This window comes from Motacilla alba, chromosome 7 (genome assembly GCF_015832195.1).
Source record: "Motacilla alba alba isolate MOTALB_02 chromosome 7, Motacilla_alba_V1.0_pri, whole genome shotgun sequence".
In the NCBI taxonomy this organism is placed as follows: Eukaryota; Metazoa; Chordata; class Aves; order Passeriformes; family Motacillidae; genus Motacilla; species Motacilla alba.
The window spans coordinates 34,809,766-34,825,725 of record NC_052022.1 but is presented as its reverse complement, the minus strand read 5'-3'; the positions used below and the strand labels follow the sequence as shown (position 1 = coordinate 34,825,725).

General features: G+C 45.2%; 1 protein-coding gene across 12 annotated transcripts in view; it reads left to right on the top strand.

The window, feature by feature from the left end:
• Positions 1 to 15,960, top strand: part of IKZF2 (IKAROS family zinc finger 2) — a 114,030-nt gene that overhangs the window by 56,923 nt on the left and 41,147 nt on the right. For 9 of the 12 annotated variants that reach the window (XM_038141905.1, XM_038141897.1, XM_038141906.1 and 6 more), the window contains 2 exons: positions 4,793 to 5,059; positions 14,540 to 14,707. In XM_038141905.1, the coding sequence (XP_037997833.1) occupies positions 4,793 to 5,059; positions 14,540 to 14,707 (435 nt within the window). The remainder of the gene's footprint in view (positions 1 to 4,792; positions 5,060 to 14,539; positions 14,708 to 15,960) is intronic. The other 3 variants (XM_038141904.1, XM_038141909.1, XM_038141908.1) reach the window with 3 other exon arrangements.

Below are 15,960 nucleotides of genomic sequence, written 5' to 3'. Positions count from 1 at the left end.
TTAAAATTAACTGTATTACACTCACCCTTGCTGAGTGCTTTTGATAGTGTAGAAACAGGGAGTTTAATAGCATAGAGACACATCAACTCCAGGGCTTGTGATGTGTAAGAATTGAGTTCAAAACCTGTTAGAAACTGGGTCATTTTCTATTTGTCTGTAGCTGCCAATTAGCAATGTCATTAATCCACTGCCCAGGAGAAGTGCATGATTAAAATAGACGGTGTCACTGACCACTGACAGGACAGTATGCACAAGGCTGCCTGTCATTGTGCTGCTGTAGCTGGGGCTCAGCCTTGTTTTCCAGAGGGAAGTAACAATTTCATCATTTCTTTGCATCTGGGTGCAAAGACCTGCACATCATCTGGGCTTTGAATGCTGCTTTTGTCCGTTCTGGACAGGGAACCTGGAGCAGACCCTGGGATGGCTGGTGCCCCACCTGGCAGCCGCTCTCTGGCCACTTTGGTTAGGGAACACGTTGTGTCTGTGAATGTCCTTCACCGTGTTCGCCCACGGAGCCATCCAAGGCTCCTCGGGGGCGGCAGGTTTGAATTTTGCCTCCTCAAGGATGAATTGCTGAAGCTAGGCCAAAGCTTTGTTTGCTGCTGGTGAGAGAAAGGGCGATGGGGGAAGAGGTGTGGGAGGCCTTGAGGGGTCTGGCTTGACTTGCTGCTGCTCCGGGGGCAGCAGGAAGGGGCTGGTGGTGCACGGCTGCTGCCAGGAAAGGCCAGCCTCCAGCTGGAGACCACAAACCCTGGGTGACAGTGGCCAGCCTGGCTTTCCAAGGCCACAGATAAAATAAGCATTGACCTAGGACAGCAGACAGTGGAGGAGACAGAGGGGTACGGTCCTGCTGCCTTCTCCCTGGTGTGTGACAGGAGGAATTTTGTTTCTTAGTGGAAATTGCACTCTTGTTCCTTGCTTAAGGCGTCCAGTGCTTTATTTTACGCTCCACCTGAGGATCAAATCTCTCAGCAAGACAGAAGGGTTTTTACCCCCCATCTCACTTTTGAGAGAAAAAATTTCCGTGACAGAGGATGAAATACCAAGAATGTTTTTTTTAGGTAAACCTTCCAACTTCTGGTTTGTAGCCACACTAATTTGTGGGTGAAGGAAATATTTTTGTACTGAAAAGTTTCCAGGAAACTGTTTAACAGGGAATTGGAGTTTAATTGGCACTTATGAGACATTAACAATAATTGTATTCAACTTGGCCACTCAGGATAAAGTGTGATTCAGGATCAGCTGATTTATGTGCTGAACAAAAAGAAAGAAAAAAAAACCCAACCCACTAAACCAAAAAAAAAAAAAAAAAAAGAAAAATGAAAAAGAAAGTGACATTAATGTGTGGACTGGCGAATACATGCCATTAGCTTCGGATTCCCAAGTAGAAGCTTTTGTGGTCCTTGTCTTATGTTTTTCCCTACAAGATGTTTTGCCACACTGGAAAAAGTAGAAGGAACGTATATTAGCTGGAGGGAAATGGTTTGACTTCAAGTTCATGCTTTTGCAGTGAGCTGGATTACAGTTTTATCCCTGCTATCTCTTTTGCTGGTTCTTTTTTTTTTTAGGAATGTCCCAAAAACTTAAAAAAACCCCAACAAAATCCATTTACTTATTTATGCTTTTATCAAGCCTGTGAACAAGAAAGGCAAGGGAGCACAGGGTGAAACTGGATGCGGGGCCTTGTGTGTGATGCAGGATAGCCATCAACATCCTCGAACATTTATTTTTCCTTTGCAGCAGAGTTCATTGTGCTCCCTCAGTGCTGTAGGTGAAAACAAAGAGAGTGCCACTAGTAAATGATTGCAGCTTCTGAGGCTGGCTGAGAACAGGGAAAACAAACTATATGCCATTTAAGTGCCTGTTTGTTTGCAAGCTGCCTAGTATATACACCCGTATGATGTAAGGCAGAGGAGATGACCTGATTAGCAAAGCCCTCGCAACGAGCCGAGGAGATCCCTGCTCCCCTCCTTGGAGACCTGGTCCCAGCTGGAGGAAACCTTCCTGCAGCTACCAGAGGGTTTCTGAAAATGGCTGTGGCAGTGCTCTGTGTGCACGAAGGTGAGGCAAGGAGGAAGAGCAAACAGCCTGCACAGCTCATGGAATAGCTGGGATGTTTTGAAGGATGCAGCTTGAATTCCTTGGGCTTTGTGAGCTCGGTGTGTGTGGGGAGGCTGTGCTTCGGCAAACGGCTCGCGCCGCTCGGTTGTGCCGCTTATCCCGTTGCGTGAAAGCATCGTTCAGCAGAAAGAAGTGCTAGGGGAAGGAAGATAAAGTAAGTGGTCTTCCCATTTGTAAGCTCTCCCAGCCTTGTTCTTGTGTGTGCTGAGCAGGCAGAGCTGCACAGCTGTGAATGGGAAGTCGTGGTGCTCAGCACTAACTGCACTCAAGTGTTTATTCCTCCGAATCAGAGAAACAGACAAAAAATTATACACGTAAGAAAACACGTAAGATCCTAGACTTTCTCTTGTGAGTACATGTAAATATGCACAGTTGGGATGTGGCTTTTGGATATTTTGTGCAGCACTGTGCCAGGACAGCGTGCAGGCTCGTGGCAGCAACCTGGGGTTTTAGATGAGGAGCCCAGGGCACTCTTTCTGGCTCTGCTGTAGCTACTTGTGTGGCCGAGTGTATGAAATCCTGCTCCTAAAGCCAGCGAACCGTTTCTTTGGGCTTCATTCTCAGACTTGCTGAATGCCCCAAAAGGCTGCTATTATTAGAGGGAGCTGCCATTCCTTCCCTCTGAAAGTGGGCTGTCCATAAATCACCAGTGTGTGCTTTCCATGAGGAGGTGGGTCTGGGACCTCAGCTCTTTCCCTGACAGCCCACGGAGCTGCCAGAGCTCTTCCTCCTTTCTGCTCAGCCCCTCCACAAGGGTAGATGCTCCCGGTCAGAAGGCTGCTGGCTGTGCCCCTTGGACTTGGCACCAGGGCAGGATGGCTTCCCATGGCTCCTCTTGCTGCCATGGTGGGGCCAGTCCTCTCCTGCTCCCCCATGCAAACTGCCTCCTCTTGTAGTGTTTCTACCCCGGGGCACTGCCTGCAGCCACGTCCTAGCTGACCTCTCAGTTTGGGCTGGTTTTTTTTACTCTTTTAATAACAATAAATGCATCTCTGTGGCAACAAAAATATTAATTCCCTTCTATAAATGATGCACTCAAATATTTTGTAGTTACAAAAGACCATTTGGATGGCGGTGCCTGTTCTGAGACTGGTCTGCTGTGATCTGCTGCAGCAGTGTCCTTGCTGTGGATTGGCTTTCTCATAGCAGTACTTTCTTTTCATTTCTTAGCTCCCATTAGTGCCTTGATGAGTAGTGGAAGATATTTCAACAGTTTTATGATTAAAAAGAAACATCTTACCATTGCTTGGTCTCTGGTTCCTTTACTCTGTTCATTATGCTTTCCCTGGTAGTAACACCAGTGATTTAGAATTGCAGTGTCAACATCAGTCTCTGAACCCTGTGTTTTCTGGGAAGGGGAAGAAGGGAAGATGAAGGAGGAACTCTAAATAGTAGGGTTTTTTTCCTTCTGACATTTCCAGGCCAGCTGTTTGAAACTGTGATGCCTCAGAGTGTTTACCTAAAAGTCTGACATTGGGTTCATGGATGAGGACCCCTTGGCAGTTGCCAAGGAGTATATGTGACCAGAGTTTGGTGACGCCGGGCAGGCCCAGGGCACAGATTTGTGCTCCAGGTCTGCTGCTGTCACCAGCGCTCGTGCCAATGGCCTTAGTGCAGAGGTCAAAGACTGCTTAGATACAAAGGCTGAATCACCTCCTTGTTAAACCCCTCAGCAGGATCAAGGCTTAGGGAAGCAGGCACGTGGGCTTGCCTTCTGGCTGACACTGTGGACGGAGGCTCTGCCTCTGGGACAGGCCTTTAGGCAGTTTTGACCAACTCTTGAGACTTTGAAATGGGGGCATTCGGTGATTAAAACACCCCTGCACTGACACCCCTTTGTGAAAAACGCGGTACATTTGTTTCCTTTAAAGGCTTGCTGATCCCACAAGCTCTCAGCGGTTAGAGGAGGTTTATCCTGTCACCTGAGGATCACAGAAATCAGCAGTGAGCCTGCCAGTCTCACCAGGCAGATGTGAAAGTTCTTCAACTGCACGTATTTCGCTTGCAAATATAAATAATCCAGCCGTGTAGGCTTCGCTGCAGCCCTGTTTGCCTTGGCAGTGTCCCATTGACATGAATCAGAAGGTGGGAGCAAAAAAGCACTGGAGGCTCATCCTGAGACTGGTCTCCCCTCCATCAGGGAACCTGTCCGTGCAGGCAGGGTGATTGGGAGATTACTGGCACAGCCCACAAGCCTGGCTTCACTAGATCTTTGCCTTTGGAACAGTCCTGCTTTGTTTCCTTGTGCTGTGCCTTTGGGAACCTTGCCTCTCGGGGCACTGGGCAGGAGAGGCCTGGAAGGAGCAGCTCTGGCTTTGGCTTTGGCTCCTTGAGGAGGAGGCAGCTCTCGTGGTTCAAGTTGAGAAGCAGGAGGTCAGTTCTTAATCCTGCTGCATCTCTGGATCTTTTGGTGTCTGGGTCACACTGTACCTGAGTTCTTAAGATTTAAAATAGGGATAGAAATTAGGAATTGAAAAAAACCAAACCAAAGGCTTAAAGAAATAAGCGGTTTTAACTTTTGATGCCATCACCACCATGAAGCTGATGATGGTTTGAGCTTCAAGGCTGTGATTTAATATTGATAACAGTAAAAAGTTTAGCATTATATTAGTAGTTGGGAATCTGGAAAATACATGGGTTTAACTTTTTTTTTATTTTTTCTTAATTTCAGCAAATTCAGTAAAGCTAGAAATGCAAAGTGATGAGGAATTTGACAGGAAGCCCCTGATTCATGAAGATATTATCAGAGCTCACGATGGAGGAAGCAGCCTGGAAGATCCCTTCATTGGGAGTAACGAGATGGTGGATAACAGAAAGATGCAGGAGCTATCGAGCGAGGGAGGAATCCGGCTTCCGAATGGTAAACTGAAATGTGACGTCTGTGGCATGGTTTGCATTGGGCCCAATGTGCTAATGGTACATAAAAGGAGCCACACTGGTAAGCAGCTGAAAGAAAATCTGTGGCGATGTTGATGTTACCTGACAACTCTTAACTCTTCCTTTTTCATTCTTGGGGTAGCAGGAGGCTGGGGAGGGGAAAATGGGCTCCATTGGTTTTGTTTCTCTTCCTGCTTTCCAAACTCTGGTGCTGCTCTCTTGCTGGTGAGCATGGTGCTGCCTTTACTTTGATTTCTAGCCTTTTGTCCATAAAAACAGTGCAAAAGTCTGGAAATTGCTTTTCTTACTGTTCTTGACTAGAGCACCGTGGTGGGAGTCATTCTCTGGCACGGGGGCGGATGGGTTGTGTTGTTCGTGTGTGTGCAGTGCAAAGCTTTTGAGCCTTTAAGAGGAGTCTTAGATGTTCTTCCATTGGAGGTGCTCACAGGTGGACAAGACCAGCAGCTTCCTGGGGCTCTCACACTTCTTGTGGAAGTGGCTGGGCCTGGGATGAGCAAGCCCTAGAGGGGCCACTCATTACCCAGCGATCCTGATGCCAGGGTGGGCTTGCTGCTTGTGTGACAGCTCCCTCAGGGAGACCTCAGCTGAGCCACCAACCTGGCTCCCCCACACCACCTCAGTGCCATTCTGGAGGCAGGTTTCAGTGCTTGGTCTCTCCCAGCACTTCTATTTTTATTATCTGGAGTCCCAAACAGCTTATCAGGCTTGTGGGTTTGAGAATTTAAGAGGCACAGGGAACCTCTGCAATATGCTGATTGGGCGGGTCTTTGTGGTTTGAAAAATGAGGCCTTGAGCTTAAACTGGGGTATTTCGGGGGACTTAGGCTAATATGGTAAATTGGTGTGCCCAGGAAGCTGGTACTCACTCCCCTGTGCTGCCCACTCCTCAGGTGGGAGCAATAGTCACCTCCTACAGAAGCGTACAGGTGGTGCCAGAAGATGATGCTCTCTGGTCTGGCAGCAGCCTACCTTTGATTCAAAAAAGCACTTAAGCTTGTGCTGAACTTTTATGAGATTTAAGCACATGTAAGTCACCTGAAGGGCTTCAAGATACGCTTAACTTCGGATGCATGCTTAAATCTTATTAAGGTTAAGCACAGGTTTTTGTGGTGGAGCCTCAGCGGGTGTTTGTTGCTTGTGTTTTTTTGGAAATTTTGCTTTTTATCTTTGCTATTGTTGAATGGGGTGAGAGACTCACACTGCGAAGATATAACAAGAAAGGTGGAGATCTAGAGTTAGAAAGACTGTGTAATCCCTTTGTAAACCTGGTAGTTTGTAGTCCAGTAGTGTGCCCTTGATGGGCAAGAAATCAATAGAATTTCTGTACAGAGGCATAATAAATATATATTACATAGTTAATCTCCTGTATATGAGTTGTATTGATAAAAACTTGACCTAAGTGTGTAATGGCAGTATCGTTTATGATGCTCTCATGATTTTAGACAGGAATTACGAGAGGGGAAAAGCATTAGCTGGAGAATCAAAACCTTGATTAACAATTTGACATGCTCTTACTAGAAGAGGGAAAGAGAAACAAGAATGTACCAGACTGAGTCTCCAGCTTTCAACCTCCCAAAAAGTTTTCACTGGCGCTTGCACGTATCTGAGCATATGTATTGTAGGTGCATCAGAGTCCGTGTATTTGAACTTGAGCAGCTAAACTAGCTGTGCTAAATTTAGATTTAGGTACTTAATTAAATGGTCTGAATTTCTGAGATACTGAATAGCTGGTGCATCTTTTAAAAACAGGCAAGTTGCCTTTTTCATGTTAAAAGAAAGATGTGTAAATTCGAAGCGAAAGAAACAAAATCTCCTCTGCGTGCGGGCGAGACGGCCGTCTGCGGGTGCATGGGCAGCAATTGCATAACTGGTAGCTTTTTCCTTCGGGCTACTGCTGGTTCCTCAGAGAGCTCTGACTCTTTTCCCATCAGAGCAGAGGAGCTGGGATGTGCTGTTCTATACAGATGATTTCAAGCATATAGAAATGGCATTTCTTTTAATGCGCAGCTCGGTGCTCTGTTCTCGGTAAACCAGTTGGCAAATTTTGCAGGGGATTTTTTTTTTTCCCTCCGCTTTGTTTGTTTGTTTTTTAATACATGCTGCTACTTTGCTGTCCACAACAGAAGGAGAAGTTTGCTTGGATTTCCACATCCTGGATTTTGAGGCATATTTTTAACATACTGCTGGTATCTATCTTGTAAAGCGCAGTATTTTAAAATATATTGCCACTTCCTCAGCAGTGGGGCGTGATGGGCTGGCCCCAGCTCTGGAATGAGCCCTGACCTGTGGGTAGTCTGGTTTTGCAGCCCAAGGGAGAATGGTGGAGAGAAGGGAGGCTGTCCCTAGTGAGTGGAAACAGATGACATTCTTTATCAGCTAATCCAAGTGGCATGTACATCCCTACCTCTCAAAGCCAATTTAAGTATGTTTTGGGAGCTGAATCCTGCTTTACTCTCCTCTTTAACTGCACAAAACCAGAGCATGATCTGGCCAGTTGTTTGCATTGGCAGAAACTGAAGTGCTTTTCCCTTCCCCGAAAACCTGTCAGCATTTTATGTAAGTCACCCAAAATGCTGTGGTCCGTAGCAGAGGCTGTAATTTGTGTGTGTGCTGGGATGAGTGCAGCTTTCCTTGCACAGGGGATCGAGGCTTGGCAAGAAGCTGTGCTGTGGGCTCTGGCTGCGCTATGCACACAGAGGGGCATTTCTCCAGCCATTATTCCTTTGTTCCTGAAGAGCAGTTGTCTTCCCTGCCAGATTATGGTAGTTCAGTCAAACAGATACAGGGATGGGGAAAATAATCTTTGTCACGGATGAGGCCAGAGTACCTGAGCTCAGTGTCCCATCTGGGATCCTGGTGTGCAGTCACCCCTTCCTGTGATAGACCAAGGTGAGGATTGCCCGTTCATCCCTCAGATTGTGGGCCAGATGATGCTCTGGGCTGTGGCCCCTCCATCACGGGGCCCGTGGTACTGCTGATTGTGCCAAACACAGCATTTCTCTGAAAAACTGCTAATTGAGGTGAAGTGTTTTCGTACTCTGCCTGGGCACCAGGAGAAGGCCTTTCTATTTATTTGTCATTGCTGACAGAAAATAAATAAAACGCTTGGTGTGGGAATTGAGCCTGATGCAATCCCTGCATTAGTGATCAGGGTAACCCCCTCCCTCATGTGCCACATCCTTGTGTCAGAAAAATAGCATGAGCTGCATTTATTGCCCTCTTTTCCCATACTGTGTTCTTTTGGTCCAAATTTCATACTCCACAGCACATTCCTCAAGTTGCAGGATCTCTATCAGTTTTTTGTTACTGCAGGAGATGACTTAGTCATGCCATTGGATACTCCAGGGATTTGTTCTCAGGGATGGAAAGGGAAGGGGGGAAGGACAAGTGGCAAATAATCCAGGTTTTCTGAGATCATGAGAAGGAACCTCAGTGATTTCTCACCTCTTTATGCTTTCTGCTGTGGGCCTGAATCAAAATTTCCTTGCTCTTTGTTTCTGGTAAAGCAGAAACCGTATTGTGCTATAGCTGTGCTGATACTTCTGTGCTCTGCAAGGTCCACGTGTTGTTGTCCCTTTTGCTGACCCTTTTCCCTTTTTTAAATATATTATTTTTCCTCTGCTGTAGCATCCAGTCCCTTATCCAGCTCACTTCTAGATTTTGAAATGCTTTGTATTTCAAAGGGAAGGCTGACATCATAGAATCATGGAATGGTTTGGGTGAGAAGGGACCTTAAAGCTCCTCCCATTCCACCCCCTGCCATGGGCAGGGACACCTTCCTTGAGCCCAGGTTGCTCCAAGCCCCATCCAAGCTGGCCTTGGACACCTCTGGGGACTGGGCTTCCACAGCTTCTCATCCTCATTGTTTATGAAGCACAGAGGATAAATGCTCTCTCTGTGTGGATGCAGCAGCAGCACAGTGGCAAAGCACAGCCTGGGCAGAGGCAGTGGGGACATCAGCCTTGCCCCACTCTTCCTTTGGGCTGCTGGTGTGTTGCTTTTAGGCTTTTTTTGGGGTGCTAACTGCAGGACAGTCTCAGATCTTTGCTTGGACTCCACAAGAGTTAGAGGTTTTTTTGGTTTAATTTCTAATTTGTAACCTAGTGCAGCCTTCCTGTCTTTTGCAATGTTAATAAATTTGGCACTGAATCAAAAAATTTAGGGCTAAATTTCTGAAAGTCCAGTTGTCTACTTAGGTTCTGAAGTCTAACTTTCTGAAAAGTCATCTCTTTTCCTACTCAAGCACAAGGAAGGGAAGCTGAGATTTTTGAATTTACTCTGAGCAGACAGATGTGTTTCACTTGCAGTTCTCAATAACTAAATTCTTTTGACAGTTTTGCCAAGTTCACTTAAAAGATTTTTCTGTTTTAAGAATGCAGTCATAAATTTGTGCAGGGGACAATTTGAAATCACCCAGGATTTCCCAGGAATTTTTCACGAGAGATTTGTCACTACTATTTTATAATAAATTGCCTTGTCTGGAAGCAGGTTTTTTCCAAAGAAAACCCCTACTAAAATCATTGATTTCATGTGATGTGCAGGCTGTTGAGTGAATCAGAGCAGTAAGGAGGCAGTTAGGGTCCCTGGAATAACAAACAGAGAAATGGAGCAAAGTCTGCTGCTCTGTGTCTCGCTTGGGTAAATGCAGGCTGGAGCTCGTTGCTGTCCCTGTGTTGGGAGCCCTGCTGATCATTCCCCCGTGTTCCTGGGACAGAGCAGAATCACAGCAGTTGCAGCATCTGATGGATCAGGAGAAATGTTTCATTTTAACAAAATGAATATTAACAAAAAGCCTATTGTGGAAGGGTGAAAATCGGTATTGTTAGTAAGAGCAAATACTTTCTGATGGCAGCATGGGCACGGTAATTTTGTGTTAAGAGGCTGGAAAGGAAAAATCCCGTTTGAGAAGTACTTAAGCTGTACTTTGCATATCAAAAGTATCTGCCACACAAGAAAGGTTGAGTTCCCAGATACACATTTAACGAGGAGGGATGTTGAAGCCCCTCCGGACCTGGTTTTTATGTAGCAGGACTGCTGCTGTAGGAATTCCCTGACTGTGTTATTGAGAACCAGTGCATTAATTTGTGACTCATTCCCCGTTTGATTTCAAAGGAACAAATGTTACCAGCCAAGGGCTAGGAAAATCTAAATCTCCTTGCTTGCCAGGTCTGTGGGCTCCACATCCTCAGACAAATTTCTGTTTTAATGCAGAAAATATCTCAGCTTTGCAGCGAAAATATCAGTGTTTTGCACTGGTCTGAGATTCAAAGAAGGGTAACTCATACTGAAACTTCTGCGCAGCACTTCTGTGCCAAGGCGGGAAAGGAGTGCTGTTGTGCAGGGAAGCTTCCAATTAAGCAGAAAAAGGAGTTGGTTTGCTTTGTGAAACAACATTTGACATCTGTGAAATGTATTAGTAGGAAGTTCATCGGTTCATTCGCCCGGTTTCGGGTTGTATCAGCCAGTCAGCACCCGTAGCTCGTGCAGTGAAGTCTCCATCCTGCTGTCATGTATGAAAGATACTGTGAAAGAAAGGCCCGTGTCTTGCCTGTCCTGTCTTCAGGGGGCCACTTCACCATTTGTCTCAGGATTTGTTTACATGAGAGCAAGTTAACCTGTGCACTTCAGATACCTGTGTAACTCAAGAGCAGTAATATTTCATCACTATTTATTCATTATTAGTTTTCCTGGAGGAGACACGGCAGTAATGGATGCATGTTAACAGTGAGGCTTCAGCAGTATACTACTGTAACTTAGAGGCAAATATTGAAATAATACCTTTTAATTAACAGTTTATTTAACTGTAAAATTATCAAACTCTAAGGATGTATTTATTTATTAATTTAATTCTTCCCTGGCACAAGCCCCTCTTACAAAGCCTTTAGGAAAGATAATACTTGGCAGCTCTGGCTTATCTTGCCTTGTCCATTCCTGAAGTAACTTAGGTAATTAAATTCCCTCTGCTGGAGAGCAAGGGTTTTTAGGCATTCCTGGTTTTGTCTGGCTTTAGACTCTAAATCTGGAGTTGAAAAGAAACATCTTTTTTGTTTGGTTGGCTCTCCCTCCCCCTCTTGCCACTGAGAAAAGTCACTGAGTTGGAGGCATTTCTGCGCTGGTTTAGCTCAATAATAGAGAAGAGGTTTAACACTTAAAGTAGACGAAAAGTTTTTTGTAGTTATGTTGCAGTCACATAGTTTCCAGTGCCGAAAAGCACAAAGCTTGCTTAGTTGCCTTTCAGCAGAGTTCTTATTTATTGAATCAGTGTAAGTAGATAGAGTCAAGCAGGAAATACACAGCCGTAAGTGATGGGGAAGCACACCGTGCTTATAATTGTCATTACTCTCTTGGAGTCGTGTGTGCTGCCTTTAATAGGTCCATAGTTCTGGGTATGTCTGTGTTGCCATCACCCCCCAAAAACACTTTAAGCACAGTCAGGGACCATCATGTAGAGAAAAGCTGTGTTTAAAGACTTTTTTTGTGAGTGCATGTTTAGTTTGAAGTATGATTGATTTCAGCTTATGGATAAAACCTCTGAGTTTTCACAGAAAAGTGAGGGAGGTGAATAAGGATGTCAAGGTTGTTATGTTGTTACTGGTAAGTAATAATTCCGGAGAACAGTTCACAAAACTACCAGGAAAAGGCAGCGGGAGAAATAATTGGAACACAGTCTTCTCAAGGCATTGAAGTGATAAAAAAAGGCTTGTTTGCTAGTATCTGGGGTGGGCATCAGACAGCACAGTTCTTGGAAAACCAACAGAATCTTCTTGCTATGCAGTCGTTACTTCTCTGTGCACCCTTCTATTGGATAATGGCCTCTCAGATTAGCTGTGCTAAATGCAAAGGCTGCTAATCAATAGCACGAAGGTGTGACCAAAATTGCATCCCTCAAGCCTGCGGCTTAAACAAGGAGCTGGAATCGAGTGATTGGACAAAAGTGTAACAAACACATCAAAGCAGCTATTTACCCGGAATGAAGCCAGTAGGAGAAATGAATTCAGGCTGCCTTTAAATAGATACAAAGGTTATTTAAGGTAAAGTGTGCTATTGGAGCAGATCTGTCTGTTGCAAGAGAGGAGCAGACTACGGGTGATTTTGTGGTGAGTGTTTTCATGTCGTCTTTGCCATCAAACTGTGGTGCAGTGGCTATTTGAATTCCTGACTGAAAGCTTTCAGCATCTCTAGAGCAGCCAGTTTTTGGGGGAGTAATACCTGCTCATATGTGGCCTCCAAAATGTCAGAGATAAGTGGGTGATGTACTGGGTAAAACGCAGTAACTGCATAATTTTAAATACAGCAGGAGTAAAAGGAAAGTCTTTAGACTTGGTAAGAAACGTGCTACCTTCTTTCATGTTGTCATCCTGAAACTGAAGCTATCATTCCAGAATACTCAGAAATGTGTCAAAGGAAAGGGTTTTGCCTGTTTTCTCAGACAGCGAAAGCAAAACAGAAAAGAAAGAAAAAAAAAACCCGTGTATTTTTCTACTGCAGTCTCTTTACAGATCTCTGTTATGGACATTTTGAAATGATGTAAAAGAAGATAATGGCTAATCAGATCATTTAAGTATAGTGTGGGAGTTTGAAAGGGAAACCACAAACTCTTTATCAATTCTAATGAGCTCGTGTTCAGAGTATTGGAAGAAGAGCTTTATGCTGTGATTTTTTTTTATTATTATTACTCCATAATGTTCTCAGTGAGACTGTAGGAACCTTAGTATCTCCTTGAGTACCTCTGCGGCGGCCTCAGATGTGATTTCCATCTCCCACGTGTGAAATAAATGTTGCAGAGTATGGCATATACGTGGCACAGCTTGTGCTGCCCTCCTGGCAGCATCGTAGTCCTGGCAGTGATTTGAACCACTGACACAAGAATTGCTTGTGGACATCTGTGAGAGCTCTCTCCCTCCCTCTGCTTCCATTTGAATCTCCAGATGTGTTTTGGACTTCACTCTAGACAGACACGTGAACTGCTTTGATACAAAGGTAGCATTCATTTTGTCCAGTGAGGGAGTAATTGTTTTAAAGCAATTGTAAAAGGCTCAGAAGAGATGTGAAAGATCGCAGAATGTGTTTGTTTTTCACAAGGCCTGTGCTTCCGGCCACTGAATTCAAACTCAGAAGGTCCCAGCAGGATTTGGCCAAGATTCTATAATAGGTGATACGCTGAAAAATGTGATGAGGTCGCTTCCCCCTGAAATCTGATGATCAAAACCTTGCTGAGCTGGGGCCCTGCTTGGTGTGGACATAGGGTAATGCTTTAATTGGAAGAGGGTAGATTTAAATCAGGTATATATGGAAGAAATTCTTCCGTATGAGGGAGGTGAGGCCCTGGCACAGGTTGCCCAGAGAAGCTGAGGCTGTCTCATCCCTGAAAGTGTTCAAGGCCAGGTTGGACAGGGATTTGGAGCAATCTGGGACAGTGGAAGGTATCCCTAGCCATGGCAGGGGATGGAGCTGGGTGAGCTTTAAGGTCCCTTCCAACCCAAACTGTTCTGGAATTCTGTGATCTGAGGTCCAGCTGCAGTAAGGCTCTTGGAGAAGTGGCTAGCACAAGTGTATGCTTGTGTTCCATTGATCTGCTCAGCAGGACATAAGCAGCTGATTAGAGCTGACTGCCTGTGCAAGACTGCTGGAACAGTCTGACTGTCCTCAACAAATGCTGATACAGAGTATGGTTTTGATAATGTTCCAGAAAGCCTGTGTGAGTTCATCAGGGGTTTTCCCCTAAATAATTTTTTAAAAAGGTGGGGTTTCTTTAATGGACCCAATCCCCATTGTCTAAGGCAAATATGAAGGCTTAACATAAAAATAAGCTTTGGATGTGTGTGAGTGTGTGTGAACACATGGGATGAAGTGATAGGGTAAGGTTTAGGGTTTCTGTTGGTTTTCCATCAAATCAGTCTTTTTAAATTGTTCTATGTAGAGTGCAAATTTGCTTGGTTTACAGTTTAATGGTGTAAGATTTTTCTCAACTTTCAGTACTGCCCAGAGCTTGCAACCCTGATCCTCACTCGCATCCATGCCCTCCATGTCACTCTAGCAATGCAAAGCAGCCTTTAAAAAGGACTGTCAGTTAAAGTATAAGGCGAGCAGAAGGTTTGGTTTGAACCCAAGATCTTAACACATTGCTAAGGTCCAATTGTTATGATCAGCTCTGAATACTCATATGGATTGGACCTATTTGAAATATAAGTGCAAAACCGTAGAAGTAAATACTGCAAAACCACAGCTATGGATCTAAATTTTCAGCAGAGCTCATCTTTTATGAAGGATAGAAGCTCTGAGGTGAAGAACTTTCAAGAAAACCAGGAAGCATTGATCGCCTCAAGGAAAGAGCCTCAAATCACTATTGGAGGCTTTGCCCATTGTGCAAAAGAAACGGCCTCTGACTTTTAGAAGTGCCGTGTGATGGTGGTGGTGGGGACTGTACCCATGTGCAATGGCACCGGTGCAGAGTGGGAAAGTGGCCTCTGTGCATCCTCCGATGTGTGTTGACAGCTCTCTCCCTTCCCCTTCCCTTCCAGGTGAACGCCCCTTCCACTGTAACCAATGTGGAGCTTCTTTTACCCAGAAGGGGAACCTGCTGAGGCACATCAAGTTGCACTCTGGGGAGAAACCGTTCAAATGTCCCTTCTGTAGCTACGCCTGCCGGCGGAGGGACGCCCTCACAGGACACCTCAGGACACACTCTGGTGAGCCCACCTTGGCTTCTCCTCACACCTCTTCCTTCCTTTATCACTACCGTCCCAGTGCAGCAGGTAGTGATAATAAAGTGTAGCTCTGGGTCTGTACCGTCCTCTTCAGAGAGTGCAGCTCTCAACTTTGGGAAAGCCTTGATGTGAATCAGAAAAGTTGTGGTTCAGCCACACCTCTCCTTTTGTGTAACTGAGCTCCTCTGCTGATGCTATCGCATTTCCCTCTCAGTGTCTCCTTGGGTGTATCCCGGCTTCGCTGGCAGATTGTTTTGACATTCTGGGGCCCAAAGTGGCTGTGAAATTCCAGAGATCACAAAGAATAACTGTGGGCTCTTGGAAGCCGGCTTTGCAGTTCATACCCATTTCTTCATCTAATAAATGCCATATGCTGGTTGAGTTCAAACTTGTTCATCTTTCAAAGCTCTCTAAATTGCATTTTTGATTCAGTTAGATCTTGCTGTAAAGTCCTAGCTCATGGCAGCCACGGCACTCACCCTAGAGCTAAAGGTGGTCAAGAGAGACTGGGTTTCTCTTTCCTTGTTAAGTGATAGGATCATGTCTGTATCAAGTCTACATGATACAGTTTCTTGATAAGTTGTTGGGGAATACCTGTCTCATAGCTGTGTGCTGGTGGTGTTGGAGCCCCAGCAGTCAGGATCAGCTGTGGTTTTAGTCCCTGTCTCTGCACCAGGGGGCTGCATTCTGCTCACTCACTCATCTGTGCAGGACTCCTGAGTAAGATCTTAACTTGCTGCGTTTGTACCTCCTGAATGTTCAACTTGAGTATTTGGGCCATTTATGAGAGGCTGTGTGTTTCATTCTTGAATGAGCAGAGATACTTGCGCTGGTTGCAGGAGGCAGCATTAGGAATAAACTTCTCTGAGGTGTTAGCAAATGTGTGACTACTGAAATACAGTGGTGGAAGTGCAACTGCAGGCAAAAATCCTGCATGAGTTTCCTGACCCTTTATATGTATTTCTTCTCCTGAGTCAGCCTCACTTCAGTATGTGTTTCTGTTTCAGGAGCATTGAATTGGTCTAAGGATACAGAGTTGCTTTGGCATTTCCAAGAGTAGGAAAGGGTAAGCTAGGAAGCTTCTTCAAGCAGATTTGGGAGTATGCAGGATGCTGTATTGATGGCAAATGCTGAAAGAAAGCTTTGAACTTCCAAGGGAGTACAAGAGTTGGGACTAGGCTGTGAGAGAATCGCTTGAGCTGGATTTGATCTGAAGGTCAGTAGGGAAAATGTCT